Genomic DNA, 15106 nt, shown 5'->3' on the forward strand with positions numbered 1-15106 from the left:
AGACAGACAGACACACACACACACACACACACAGACAGAGAGAGCTGTACCTTCAGATAGTGTGAGAGATGAATTGCACTGCACATATTGATGGGAAAAGTGTGCTAAGATTCTCTCTCTCTCCTGCGTCTCGCCCGTCAGAGCAAATTCTAGTAGAAATGCCCTGAAATAAACACAAACAATAATAAACAAATGCCCTGACATCAACACACAATGATGAAAAAATATATATTATAAACCAGTGTCATAATGACAACAATTTAAGTGAAAATGAAATATAAAAATACAATTATACGATTCTTCATAGGAGTCCAGTATTTCTATATTGACTTTCTATTTCTATATTATTTATAATATGACAAATCATATTTTTTTTAGTTAATACTTTAGTATTACTAATATAATTATTACTAGTAGTAAATTATTGCTTATTAATATTTATAATATTATTACACTATATATATATACAAATCATAATACTCACACGTACACACACTATTACATAACTTGTATATATAGTATATTACTAAACATTGTATTAAACATTACAAATGTATGAATGAGAAAACAGAATAATATTAAATGTGACATGTTGAAGTAGAAAGACTGAAGTGAAGTAATATTCTGAAGATTATACTGAGTATTTTCTTATAAAACATACTCCAATAATAGCTCAAAAATAATCATTTTTGTTTGTAGTTATACAAAAAGAAAGTCACTTTTCATGTACTGACCTTAGTGCTTGGTCCAAAGTCATTTCAGAAAAATTGAAGTAGCGCAGATATTCCTCTGCCACCAGGCGACTGAAGTCATTGCTAAAAGGGAGTCAGATATGAAAAAGACGATCAAAGAAGATGACAATGCAAGAACAAACAAGGGAGGAAGGGTGACAGACACGACCAAGGCCTGTCAGAGATACGCCGCTGGATGAACATTCCCATGATGCACCTGTCAGAGAGAGAAGAGCTCTTAAAATACAGACGCTGTGAGCAATAAAAGCTGCAAGAAAACCTGCTTTATATAACAGCGGCACAGAGACCGGCACAGGACAGAGAGAGATGGGCAAACCACAAGGTCAGAGAGAAGATGCTCAAACTCACTGAGGATTGATTTCTTCTTCAAATCTGACTGCATTTACTTTCTAACTTGTTCCTGATTTTACTGTCAGCGCTCATTATTCTAAAGAAAATTCATTATTGTGATCAGAATCTTATAAAAAAAAATGTAATGACTAGTTCCGCTTATGACATAAAACAAAATAAAACAAAATATAAAAATGCAAGAATATACAAGAATAAAAATGACAGCATAATGTATTGATAAGACATGTGCAACAGTGTTGTTATTGTTAACTGAAACTATTAAAAACATTTTTTTGTCAATCTAAATGAATCTGAAAGTTTTTTAACAATTAAAAATTCTATGGAGTCTATGGAGTGTATTAAATATTAAAAACATTGATGAACAATCTAAATGAAAATGAGAAATTTTGCTTTGTCAAATGACTGAAATACGTTTAATTACTAAAAATGAAATCAAAATAAATGAAACCCAAATAGAAATATTAAAAACAACAAAAACTAATGAAATGACAAAAGCACATACCAAAATAACTCAAATGTAAACTAAAATTAAAAGGATAATTGAAAAAACAGAAATGTATTAATATGTGAATGAATTATATAGTGTGTGTATGTGTGTGTGTTCGCATATTAATACATTTCTGTATGGTGACACTTTAAAATAAGGTTTCATTTGTTAACATTAGTCAACTACATTAGTTGCCAAACAAACAATAAATAATACTTCTATAGAATTTATTAATCTTAACATTTACTAGTACATTTAAGATCAAAAGTTGTATCTGTTAACATTAATGCACTGTGAACTAATATGATCACAAACATTTTTATTAACTAACATTAACAAAGGTTAAAAAATGCTGTAAAAACATATTGCTCAATGTTAGTTAATGCATGAACTAATGTTAACAAATGAAACTTTATTGTAAAGTGTTGGCATATATTAAGTAACAGCACTAACAATACCAAATAACACTAAAAGAACACACTTGAAGAGGATTTACTCACTTTTTACTCAAATGACGCGCAACGTCGCACTTCTTGAAGCCGTGGAGGTAGAAGAGCCGCTTGGCCAGACGTTTGGCAGAGTCCAGATCGGCGCGGTTACCGTTACTGAGAGTGTCATTACTGCCCAAACCCAAACGCTCGCTCAGCTCCTGATCCAAATCTGGGTCCGCAGCAAAGCGAGGAGATTTCTCTCTGAACAAACAAACAAATAAGATCATTCTGCTGCATGCGCTTAAGTGCATCATCATGACCTCTGACGCCGAGCTGGTGAACATGCATTTTGTATAAAAACAAAGTTTTCAACACAATAATCAAATCCTGAACTAAATTTTCTCACTGAAAATAAATGATTTTTTTGGCATGGTATTTCTTAAAGTAACTTGAAGTAGACAATGCAAATACATTGTGTACAAGCATGGTTATCATTTATTACCATAACATTCAGTACATCATCACAGAACCATTGCACCACTTTAATACTTTAAGTGATGAAAACAGAAATAGACTAGGAAGCACCCTTTCATGTACAGTAAGATTCCCATAAGAAGCACATTATAAGATACAGTATATAAGCTTAGTAAAATGTATTGCAAGTTCTGACACCTCATCCATATTATAATTTTCAACTTTTTCAATAACATAATCAAAGTCATTACAAATTGAAGTATTGGAATTACGTAGTGACCAAAAACATGTTAAACGAATGTTCTCTGAAGACTTTCAGCTAAATGAGTTTCTTACATTGTTTAAAGGATATCACATATTAAACGAGTGATTTTACACTAGTAACATTGACGTAACTAGTATCTGTGGGATTTTGGCATAAATCGTGGTCACCAAGCTAGATAACGAACACAAACAGATTTAGAGTCTGAAATCATTTCTATTTCGTAATTGTGTTAAATTGTTATTGTGCTCTATTGATCTGATTTCCCCTGGTTTCTATAAATGAATGCCAGCAGTCCTCACCCCTTCTTATCAGTGACTCACACTAAATCCACACCAAAAACAAACCATGAGCAGAAATGTGTGAAACTCAAACAAAGACGTCTGGAAGCACAGAAACACTTCTTAAAGAGACAAGAATGACTATTTATTCCCTATCTGGGTTATTATTGCTAACTGAAACTAAAACTATTTTCATTACTTTAAATAAAAAACAATATCTGAAATAAAATATAGGAAACAATGCAAACTTATATTATTTTAGCTTGTTTCTCATTTTCGTTTAGTTTAAGTTGAAGTTCTAAAAAAACTAAAACTAAAATGTAGTTAAAACTATATACACACGCATTTAAAAATAAAAATAGAAATAAAAATGACAAAAAACAATAAAAAAAAAAAGAAAAATCTAATAAAAAAAAAAACAAAAAAAACCCTGTAATAGTAATAATAGCAACTAAAATGACACTGTTCCATATTTCTGGATGGATCATCTAAATGTGAACAATTTAGAAGAAATAATTTTGTAAGAACCAAAGGGAAAAAAATGCATTAATAAAAATAACTTCACTGTAATAATTTGAACATTTTATGAAGATTCTCAAAAGTGAGTGTTGTTTGCCCGTTGTAGGTGTTCTGGGTCGTTTTTAGTTTTCTAATACCAATTTATAAACAATAAAAATAGTAATGCTAGCCTTTTCTGCTAAATACTGCTATATTACATTCATTAGGACAATGACAGATTAATACAGCAATACAGTGATGATCTGCATCCTGTCCAAACAGTTTCTACCTGTACGGTGTGTGACAGCGGGTCAGGACGCTCCTCTCCTTCAGCATAGAGCAATGCCAGCAAAACACGGAGTGGGCTTTTTTTCTCAGACCATCTCTGCCAAAACGCCTCTCTGATGCGATTCTCTGGACCTCAGCCATGTTTGTATTAATGCTCAGCTTTTCGCAGTCCACCTGAGTCGTTTGTCCAGAGACTACGCTCTCACTATCTCCTCAGGTGTTTGTGGACATATGAGACCAATGCTGCTGTCTGAATCTCTTTGTGACTGAATCAATCTGTTTTTAGTCGTTAAATATCTTGATTCCAAAGATCCTGAAAGTTCAATCCATCCTTGAACTGTTTAGCTCACAAACTTGCCAGATATTTCTTTCCCAAAGAGTTTCCCACTGCTTTCTCTCTCTTTGTGAACATTGCTGACGCTCTAATGACTTCAGTGCGGTGTGGCATGTAACATCTCTCAATCTCTCCCTCTACAGCGGCTCCTCAGTTCACACACTGTTTAAAATGTACAAACCTCTTGTTTTCTTTCCCATGATTCTCTTTAGAATAGTTGAATAATGAATCATTTGAACACACACACACACACACACACACACACACACACACACACACACACACACACACACACATGAATACATTCACTGCTCAAATGAGTGCTTAATTTTTCTCTGGACATAGTTTAGTTATTTACCGGCTACAACTAAAATCACTTAGATTGAAAATTACACATTGAATCATAATTAAAGGTATTTGCTTCTGCATTTACAGTAAGTGTGGTTGTTAGTCCTAAAACCCTGTAGTGCAGTTTTGCGGTAAACAGCCAATAAATCAGTGCATGGGGAAGCCAGAATAAGTCTTGTTCATATACAGTATTTGATAACTGGCATGCTTCTGAAACTGACATTCAGCAAGGATGCATTCAATTGATCAAAAGAGACATTAAAATGCATGCATAATATTATAAAATACTTCTATTTCAAATAAATACTGAACTTTCCATTCATCAAAGAATTTAGAAAATAAAATGTATCATTTCCCACAAAAATATAAAGCAGCACAACAGTTTTCTATATTGGTAATAATAAGAAATGTTTCTTGAGTCACAAATCAGAATATTAGAATGATTTCTGAAAGATCATGTGACACTGAAGACTGGAGTAATGATGCTGAAAATTCATTGATTACAGCAATAAATTACATTTTAAAACATATTTAAATAGAAAGCAGTTAATTTAAACTGTAAAAATTTTACATTTTAAAAAAATCTTACCAATCCGATCAAATTTTGAATGGTAGTGTATATTCACATACAGTCCACTTGATGATTAACCTTATACTATGTTCTCTGCACTCTTACCTATGTAGTCGAAACATAGAACGAAAGAGAGAAATGGAGAAAGCTAAAGAAAGAGTTCAGACTGGGGTTTTCTGTGTCACTGGGCTTAACGTTTGGCTAAGCACCTCCACAATGCTGCTACTGTTCCTGCCATGCTAAATGAACAACAGACACATTTTAATTGGCATAACAAATGAGCACTCATTATAAGACAACTAAGGATCTGATTGGTTCATAGGTTGGCTGACCAGTGCAAATCCATTATGTTGCGTTTATACTTAAAACTGTTGCACCTGATCCAATGCAGGGATTTTCAATACAATATTTTCTGATGAGATGTGTTAAGTTTGATCATTATGGGCAATTGCAATAGTGATTCTTTTCATTCTAATGGTGTGCTTGATTCTAATACTGACGCCTCTGCAAATAGAACGTATGAATGATTGTCATCACCTAGTGGTTTACTTTAGCTACTACAGGATGGTAGTGTAATATTGTAGAGCAGTGCTTCACTGTGCTTCCAAATACATAACATTTAGAACAGGTGCTAACTTTTTTTTTTTTATAAGACAAAAACAGAATAGAGACACGGGACATATAAAATATCACATTATTCATCCTATAAATAAGGATTTATGGAGCAACATTCCTCTGATTGAAAATATATATATAATTTCTCAAACTATTCCCAGCCTCCTGGGTTTCTATGCGTCTCAAGGTGATCTTTGCGGCAGTAACTTCTGTTCTCTGCCAGCAATCGTCTTTGCCTTTCATCTGTCCTTCACACAAACACACACACACACACACACACACACACACACACACACACACACACACACACACACACCTGTCTAAACTCAGCCTGCAGTCAAGTCACAGGGACAGCAGATGGAAAAGGTTAAACCAATAGGCTAATAGGTCATTCAGAATCATTACGCAGTAAATTAGCTACACTTGGATAGATAAAATAAATATTGCTTAGAATCCACCTCAAGCAATTCAGTTAACCTGTCAAACCAAGCTGCAAATGAAATGTACATATATTAAAAAATAAATAAAATACATTAAATATAACATATTATTGTATATTGATTACTTAGTTACCCTAAACCCTGGTTTGGGGTAATATATCAGGTAACCTCTACATCAATCTCACAAAAAGTACTCTTGATTATGGGGTGATATATAACCTGAACATTTCTTGGCGGTTTACTTAAGATTCACCAATATTTAAGTCATAGTAAACAAAAATCGCAGTATGTTTTACTTCAAAGGAAACTGTTGCTTGCTTACTCCCTCTGCTGGAGAAACAGAGCTATTGCAAAGAATATATTACTCGGGGTTTGTCCAAATACACACACTTGCCGTCTTTGCACTTGACCACTTGTATACTTACATGACGTATTTCCTATAAGTGTTCAAGTGGACCTGAAGACCACAACTTTTCACTTATAGTGTTGTAAAAATGCAAGCGTTTATAGAGGTTTATTTTGATTTTCAATACTTTTCCTTTTAAAATACACTTCTAAATGTCTGTTCAGTAGTCCCTATAACAGACGACACTATTTAATAATTGTGGTGCTTCTAATTAAGTGATAAAAAGCAGTTGCAAATGTTGTACAAAATAAATATACTCATCTTTGCACCAATAAAACATGCAACACTTTGTTTTACTACCTAAATATCTAATTATTATCAACATTAAACTTACACTGGAAAGGTTTCTACAACCTCTCGCGAGATCTTGGCAAAAAAATCTGGAGGGTTATTTTCAGAACATGATGCATGATGGGATACACTATTTGAGTCGTGTTTTTAAGTCCTGGGACAGTTTTGTGCACTTACTTTCTGTTGCATGCATGTGCTCCCAAGTGGCCAAGACCGCAAGTGTGAGTATTTGGACAAGCCTCAGAATGGCATACTTCCATACTACACAGATGACCTTCTACAACCAGAGCACATTATTAAGTTCTTCTACCCAAAACATACAATTCCTCACTTCAGTGATGAAAATGACACAAACCTGGGCAGTGAAAGTGGTGGGTTGCTCTGCCAGCTCTGTCCATTGCGATCGTCGGACCCGCTGCTGAGACGTTCACTGGATGGCGCTCGTGTGGCATCCGTCTCCCCTGTTATCGTCAGCGCTGACTCTGAAAGGCTGGGCATCTCTATGTGTGCCAGTGGAGCGAAGCTGAGCGCCACGATTTGCCGGGCACTCTGGTAGATCTGACCCTGCACCTGTGGAGTCAGTGTGGGGAGGTCAAAGGTCAGGACAGTTTGAGTGCTAGAGGTCAGAGGGTCAAGACTGTCCAGACTGCTGTAGGAGGTGCCCTTGGCACGGTGTGACTCCATGATGTTCTCAAAATGCCGGCTGAATGTGTCCAAACTGTCTCCGGACCTTCTGCGAGGACCACGGACCAGGATGGGAGATTTTAGAGCTGGGTGGTCGTTACTGAAACGATCTTGGGGCCTAGAAAAAGATAGGCTTGTTAGTTCTGATATTCTGAACCATAATGAATCGTTTAATCGCTTCTTAAAAAAAAAATAGTGTGTTTGCCACTTCCCACCTCTTTAGCATCATGCTGTAAAACTCCTCTTCTTCATCTCGCTCCTGATCGGCCAACAGCCTCCTCACATCGCCCTGCATCCTGACAGTGACCCAGCTCGCAACATCCTCCTCTTCCTCCTCCTCCTCCTCCTCCTGTCCATCTGTTCTTTTATTCGGCATCTCTCCTAGCGGGCTGCTCCCAGCACAGGAAGTTCCCATGACACTTCGGTTACTTCCAAACGCTGAGTCGGCGTCCTCTTGCTCTGCTAACAGCACCTCGTCTATGTCTGTCTCCCGATAACATCGTAACGGAACGGCGTCCAGATCGGTCTCGGAGTATTTCAAAGTTCGCCGAATTATGCCTGTTTTGGGGGAGGTGCCTGGGGCAGTGGGGGGCGGAGTCACTAGCTCCACCTCCACGTGTTGGACGTCATGATTAGCTCTGAGAGCAAGCTCCTCCAATGGCAGATAAGAGGGTGGTATTGGGGTGGAGTGGCCACTTGGTGGAGCTGTGGAGGATTCTGGAACATCTAGGTGGATAACAAACAATATTTATTCAGCTATGAAGTGAACTATATCAATTTGGGTTAATACCGACAATGTTTTGTTGATGACTGTATTTCAGCTCAGTTATATTGAAGTGTTATTCCACTTTCATATGAGAACACTCAATGTGGTGAGTTACTCAAACACTTTCATTCACTTGAAACCACCTAAATGTACTTCTGCCTTAAAATAATCCTAGAAAACAACACTTAATTCCTAATGATGAATCTAAGTGATCACTGAAACTGATATTAAAGAGGTCAACAGGCTACTTACTCTTCTCTTGTTTGCTGGCAATGTTTTCTGCTGGAGTGCCAAACAGAAACTCCCACTTGGCACGAGCAATTTTCTGACAGTGCAGAGATGGACCTGGCACTAAAGAACCGCCATCAGACTGCAACACCCACACAATATAAACACATTAGCTTATAATAAACAGTGAACTCAATGTACTAGCAAATAACGGGCCTCATTCATTAGAAGGAACACTGTTATGAACATTGTTTGAATTCAATCATTAAATGTAAGAATGCTTTCATGAACAGGGTCTCACCTGTATTCCTGATGATGGGTGATCCGATTGGTTGCTGTTCTGGCTGGACTCAGGTGAGATGCAATCTCTGTCTCCTAGGCTTCCCGTTACTCCACTAGAGCTCGGGGATGACCCAACCAAACCCTGCTGATCTCCAAACCCCTGTTCGTCCTCTCCTCTCTCTCCGTCTCCCTCTTCTAATACCACCGGCCCTAGAAGCAAGGCCTGTCTTCTCCTCCATTCTGCCTGTCTCTGTTGCTGTGTTAGCCTGGTCACCTCCTCTACACTTTCCCCAGGGCCGTGGTTTGCTTTACATAACGAATTGCTCACATTCTCCTCTCCTCGTTCTATGACCTCAACCCTATCGCTTTTTCTGTACACTGGACTGCTGCTGTTGAGATTACCTTCAAGTTTTTCTGACAAACTGAACTTCCCTTCCTCTTTCTTTGCCTGCTCTTTCCACTGTTGTCTAGATGTCCAACTGACCGGAGAATCGTCCACACTCTGACCGATAAACAACCGCCTGGAGATCTCCACGCTTTCTGCGACGACATGGTAATCCCAGTCCTCCTCGTCCAGGAACCAGGTTTCCCCAGATGTCCACTCCTCTCCAGTGTACTGTGGAGGCTTGTGACGGTGTAAAGTGGGGCTGTCAGAGACTGGCAGGTCAGCTCTAAGCTGGCGTGGATCTCGGAGTGGAGAACACACATCTGCTTTGGACAGACTTGGACGAAGAAGACGTGATGGAAGGGCCGGAGAATCAGGGTCTCCTCCCACTGGGACAGAGCAGAATGAGTGATTGGCCAGGTCATCTCCTAAATCCGAGCTCTTAGTAGCTGGTGCTTCATGCACCCCATTTGTCGTAGAACGGTCTTCATGCACAGGTATGTTCATCTTGACAGCCGAATGCTGCAATGGACTCTGCTGTAAGGTCTCATGCTGGATTTCTCTAGAAGGATACCCATAGTTTGTGCTGCTTAGATTAGACAAACCCCCAAAAACAACGGGAGGAGGAGAACTTCGGACCTCGTTGAAAACTGTTGACACCTTGGTGGCCTCTTCAGCAATCTTGTGGACTATCTCAGGATTGTTCAGAGCTGAGGAGTAATTGCTTCCACTCAGCTGGTTCAAACCATGAGTGGGTGTGTTTGTGAGGCTGGTCCTTTGCTCTGACAGAGGCCTGCCTTCACCCCAGCTTCCCGAACTTTGACTGACTGGAGCAGAGCAGTCTTGCTTTGAAATGAGGTTCTGCTTGGGGCATCCTTGGGACCTGGAGGTGGATTTCTGCTGGCTGTTGTGCCCTGTGTGGGATGAGAAAGCATCTGATGCTGGGCTTTTGTGGACACCACACGCAGCTCCTACCCTGCCTGGGTCAGGATCATGGCGGTAGGCACTGCAGTTTGGCATGGGTGGACCTGCCCAAGACTGGCATCGTTCCCTCTGGTGTTGATGAAACTCTGGACTCCACTCTGAGCAATGAGAAAACTTGCACCTCAATTGGGGAGACCCAAATTCCTTCAGGGCTCGCTGTGTTGCAACTTGACCGATAGAAATCAAAGTAGAACCCATGTGCTGGTGAAATGGACTATTATTGCAGGAAGGTTCCGCAGGTTGCGACCACACTGGATCACTATACCTCTTACGTGGGCAAGCCGCTACCTCCTTTATTCCACCGGGGCTATTACAAGGACTCTCTACGGTTTTGATCTGGGCCTTCTCAATGTAGCTGAAAGTGACCACGGACCTCTGTCTGAGCTCTGGTTTAGAGTTCTTGTGATGGCTGCAGGTTTGACAAGGCGTTCCGGGACCAGATGTCTGTCCGGAGTATGACGAGTGGGCATGTTTTAATTGTTTACTGTCAATGTTGTTGTTGAGGACAGAGGGCACCTGTTGGAATGGTTCCTGTTGGGGAATGCTGCATCTTTGAGGGGAATCCAAAGAACTGTGTGAAGGCTGCAGTCTGAAGCTAACATTTGGTTTGAATGAGCTGCTGGGAGGTGCGGGAAACCCAGATGCTGCCTGTGCTAATTTGGTCAAAGCTTCAACGGGACCATCTTGCTCCACTGTCGTCTCACAGGAACTACCTTTCCCATCATGCTCTGGTGAGGATCTCACCTCCACATACAAATGAAGGACTTTCCCTGTTTGAGACATGGCGTCATAACAGTACAACACAAAGAGACACTGAGATGAAGACTGAAGAAGAGATAAACAGAATGAAACAGATCCTTTTCCCGTTCTGGTCAGTTTGTGAATTCCTGTGACTTGTTTGTGAGTGTATTTTTAGTTCATGGAGTTGTCGTTCTTCAGATACCCTCTCCTTCCAGACCAGCTACTACAGACAGAGATGGCATGGACCATTGCACCTAACACAGGAAAAAAGGACAGACAATTAATAAATTGCAATTGTTCAAATGCAACCTAAACATTTTGTGAAGTTTTTTCCTGGCCACAGTCGCCTTTGGTTTGCTCAAGATTTTGCATGATTTTGCTGTAAAGTTGCTTTTAAACAACATAATTATATGAACAAAAATGACTTAAATATTCTGTATCACAGGTATGTCACAGGTTGTGAGTGGCATTTTATGTTAACATTAATTGCTAAACAGGGCCTGTAAGAACAACTAAAATTGCTCCAAGAGCCAAAATTTGTAAAACAAAACAATGTGGCAGAGAAGTACAGTACATTTCTCGGTCATGACATATCAGTGGAAATTCAATTATCGAGAGGCAGCAACCTGATTATATCAGCATCGTTCGTCTGATTCATTTTTTTTCCACTGATGACATACTCATTCTACCATTCACCCATCCATTTAACCAATGCGTCTTAAACAAACAGAGAGAATGTTCTCCAGCAGAGACTAAATACACCACTGGAAAGAGACTTCTGGACTGAATTTCATTGTCATACTTTTTTGAAAATTTTTTTTTTTTTGTGCAATATTTTTAACAAAACCATTCTGTTTGAGAAATGCCAAATTGACCATCTGCATGAAGGGGTGGGCTTATTTACTGCTTAGCAGAGAAATTAATCCCTAAAATCCTACATAGTTACACACACAAAGATTTACGTCATGCCCTAAACCTCAGTGACTCATACAGTAAACTCCCATTCAGGCCTACAAATATTAGCTGCGTTTATATAGAAGAAAATACTGATATACCTTCCCCTAAACCATGCAAGCGAAATTTCAAATAAAGGAATGAATCGACATGAATTGGGCATTTTTGCAGAATGCCATGACTGACAAATCAGAATCAAGTGCTCCATACATTTTCACACATACACCTGTAAAAATAAGCAATTGTGTATTATTTTACTTGGAAATATGATTCTCTTCTAGAAAAGTGCTTCCCGCAGCCTCTGAGACGCCCGGTGATTGATTGAAGGATCTCATGTGTGTTGCACACACACATATACAAACTAACATGCTCTTCTGAAAGTGCAGGCGCATGTCATTGACTTTGATGCTGCAGCACAAGTGAAGGATAAATGAAAGCCGCTCTCATGTTAACAATCAATCAGTGAGATTCTCTAAAACAGGGCATGCATGCACACAACCTTTTACTTTCGAAAATGAAAACCTCCACTGACACCATTTACTCCCAGAAAGGCTCTTACAGGGAAGTCGGACTGTTACTGAATGTAAGCCCACACAACCGAAAGTAATGCACTTCTGCTGGCTCACATTAAAAGTACATGTCTGGTATCTAGACCAGGTCAAGGATTTGCTGGTTAGCATGCCCCAGTTAGCCCCTGCTGGTAGATTCCGTAACACCATCTGGACCCAAAAATATCTTCCTCCATTGATGGCTATTAAAAATTACAGCATTTTTTAAAAGTCATTGACCTGTGCACATTCAAAAGTACTCAAAAGTCTGAAACCACATTAAAAAAATCTGTGATTTCTATAATTTAAACCTCTAATTAAACAGAAGTTTTCAGGATTTTAAAAAGGTTTAAACAATGAAAAACTATCATGTAAAATGAAAACAAAATATTTTAAGATTCTGAACATTTTTTATCTCACTTTTTTTCCTTACAATTGAAGTTGATATTTCACAATTTGAACTTTGTTTCTTGCAAATCTGAGAAAAATAAGTAAGAATTGCAAGATATAAACAGAATTGAGAGATATAAACTCAGAATTCTGATTTTTCTTGCAATTCCGAGTTTATGTCTCACAATTCTAACTTTTTTTCCTCTGAATTCTGAGTTTACATCTCACAATACTGTTTGTTTGTTTGTTTCTGCCACGGAATAAAAAGCATACGGCAATTGCGACTTTTTAATCTCACAATTCAGACTTTTTTTCTTTATATCTCACAATTCTGATTTTATGTCTTGCAATTTCTACTTTTTTTCCCCTCAAAATTGTGAGAAAAAAGAATTGTGTTCATGAAAACTTTACCTTTTTTATTCTGTGGTGGAAACGGTCTTCCATAACATCCACTAAACTGCCAACACATCAGCAAACTTTACATCTGAGTACACATATTCTAGATGTTTACGTTTGGGAAAAAGGTGTTCATATGTGCATTTGATTTGAGCGAACAGAACAATTGCTCACTCAAATAAAAGGAAACTAAACTAACCTATCTGTATAAAAGCAGTCAACATTAAAAATCCTCATCTTTTTGGAGATAACATGAAATGGAAGTAACTAATGTCAGATGCATTTTCCTTTTTTTGGGTTAACTATTGCTTTAACTGTTTAAGCAATTTTTTCAATTTCATAATTTGATATTAAATTGTTATTAAATGAGATAAGCAAGTCCATTGCAGCCTCTATCATCAAAATGTGCATCTCTGTATCAAAACACACGTGTACAAGCAATAGTACACACACACACACACACATGCCTGTGTCGATTCTTACTGTATAACTCTGCTCACAATAACATCCCTCTCTCCTTCACTCATTTTCTCCCTGGACTTTCTCTCTCCAAAAATACTCACAAATCCGTCTGCACTGCAGGAGAATTACAGGCCATCTCAGCTAATTCACTGAATACCATCTGTGCCGTTGGGGCCATTTAAACAGACACCTTCACACCTTTATCACCAGCTCGCTTACTCTGTCCATTATAATCTTTCTCATTAAAGGCCTCGCTAAATATCACAGTCTGCTACACTATTTTATTGTCTAAAATTCCTTGTGCAGTCTATTCGAAAAATATAAAAAGAAAATCATGTTGACAGGCTTCGTGAGATTCATATTTATGAGTTTTAATTGCACCTGAGAATGAGTTTGAGTTCACCATAACAACACAACCACCTGTAACACAAACACGTTATATAACAGAGGAAAGAATGAGACACTTCAAGAGCCGTAATGGCCCTCCTCGGGTATCTGTTCTGCATGTTTACAGGCAGAATCACAGTCTCATTAAACAGTGACACAGAAACTGTCTCTAACATCAGCAGGCACAGAATCAGATCTGTGCTAATATTAGCCTCTGCATGACTATCTGACCTCCGTCCTGAGATTCTGCTTCAGAGGACAGCCAGCTGACTGTTTTCAAGACAACATGAAATCAACAATGAAAAATGTACACCATTTACTTTCTTGAAGACTCAAAATTGGACTTTTGTCTGCTATAAAAAAAGAGGAATTTTCAAGGTTGTAAATTAAAGAGATTATTAGAGTATGAATAAAAAGTATATAAAAATAAATATAAAAAAATACAATAAAAAAATGAATAAAGTCTTTGCAAAAAAACAAAAACACAAAACAACAGGCTTATTCACACACACATAGATGCATACATACATATTCAACACGTTGAATTGAAGATGTTTTTATATATAACACACTTTATTGGCTTCTCACACTTAAATTTAAAACTAGGATATTGGATTATATCTATTTCAGTCTTTCTACTTTGAAATTTCATGCTTAAATCAATGTTATTTGCCATTTCTTTGAAATTAATTGTCAAATTTACTAGCAATTTCTGAGTGAAAACGGTTTCTACTATTTTTGTAGGTGTAAAATTTACTTTAAAACAATTTTCACTCAGAAATCGCTACAAAAGTTTAAAAAATAGTTAAAAAGAACACACTGAATTAAACTGGCAATTTTGAAGTAGAAAGACTGAAACAGTATTTTCATATAAAATATAGTATTATATAGAATTTTTATTCTTCTTATTAAATTCTTATAAAACATTAGAGCCCGACCGATGCGGGTTTTTTGGGGGCCGATGCCGATACCGATATTAGGGAGTAAAAAAAGACCGATACCGATATATCGGCCGATATTCTTTATGTGTAGGCTATATTATAGTACAGTATAGTCAAAAGTTTGGACAC

General features: G+C 37.9%; 1 protein-coding gene across 1 annotated transcript in view; it reads right to left on the reverse strand.

Annotated features, from left to right (window-relative positions):
* LOC107666723 (uncharacterized) overlaps positions 1-15106 on the reverse strand; it is a 55137-nt gene that overhangs the window by 27334 nt on the left and 12697 nt on the right. The window contains exons 2-8 of the mRNA XM_016458159.1: positions 8809-11153; positions 8532-8649; positions 7729-8239; positions 7185-7631; positions 2091-2282; positions 735-815; positions 51-163 (exon numbers count right to left, since the gene is read on the reverse strand). Coding sequence (XP_016313645.1) covers positions 51-163; positions 735-815; positions 2091-2282; positions 7185-7631; positions 7729-8239; positions 8532-8649; positions 8809-10941 — 3595 coding nt within the window. The 5' untranslated portion in view covers positions 10942-11153. The remainder of the gene's footprint in view (positions 1-50; positions 164-734; positions 816-2090; positions 2283-7184; positions 7632-7728; positions 8240-8531; positions 8650-8808; positions 11154-15106) is intronic.

The sequence above is a fragment of the Sinocyclocheilus anshuiensis genome, unplaced genomic scaffold (assembly GCF_001515605.1).
Source record: "Sinocyclocheilus anshuiensis isolate Anshui unplaced genomic scaffold, SAMN03320099.WGS_v1.1 scaffold1500, whole genome shotgun sequence".
NCBI lineage: Eukaryota > Metazoa > Chordata > Actinopteri > Cypriniformes > Cyprinidae > Sinocyclocheilus > Sinocyclocheilus anshuiensis.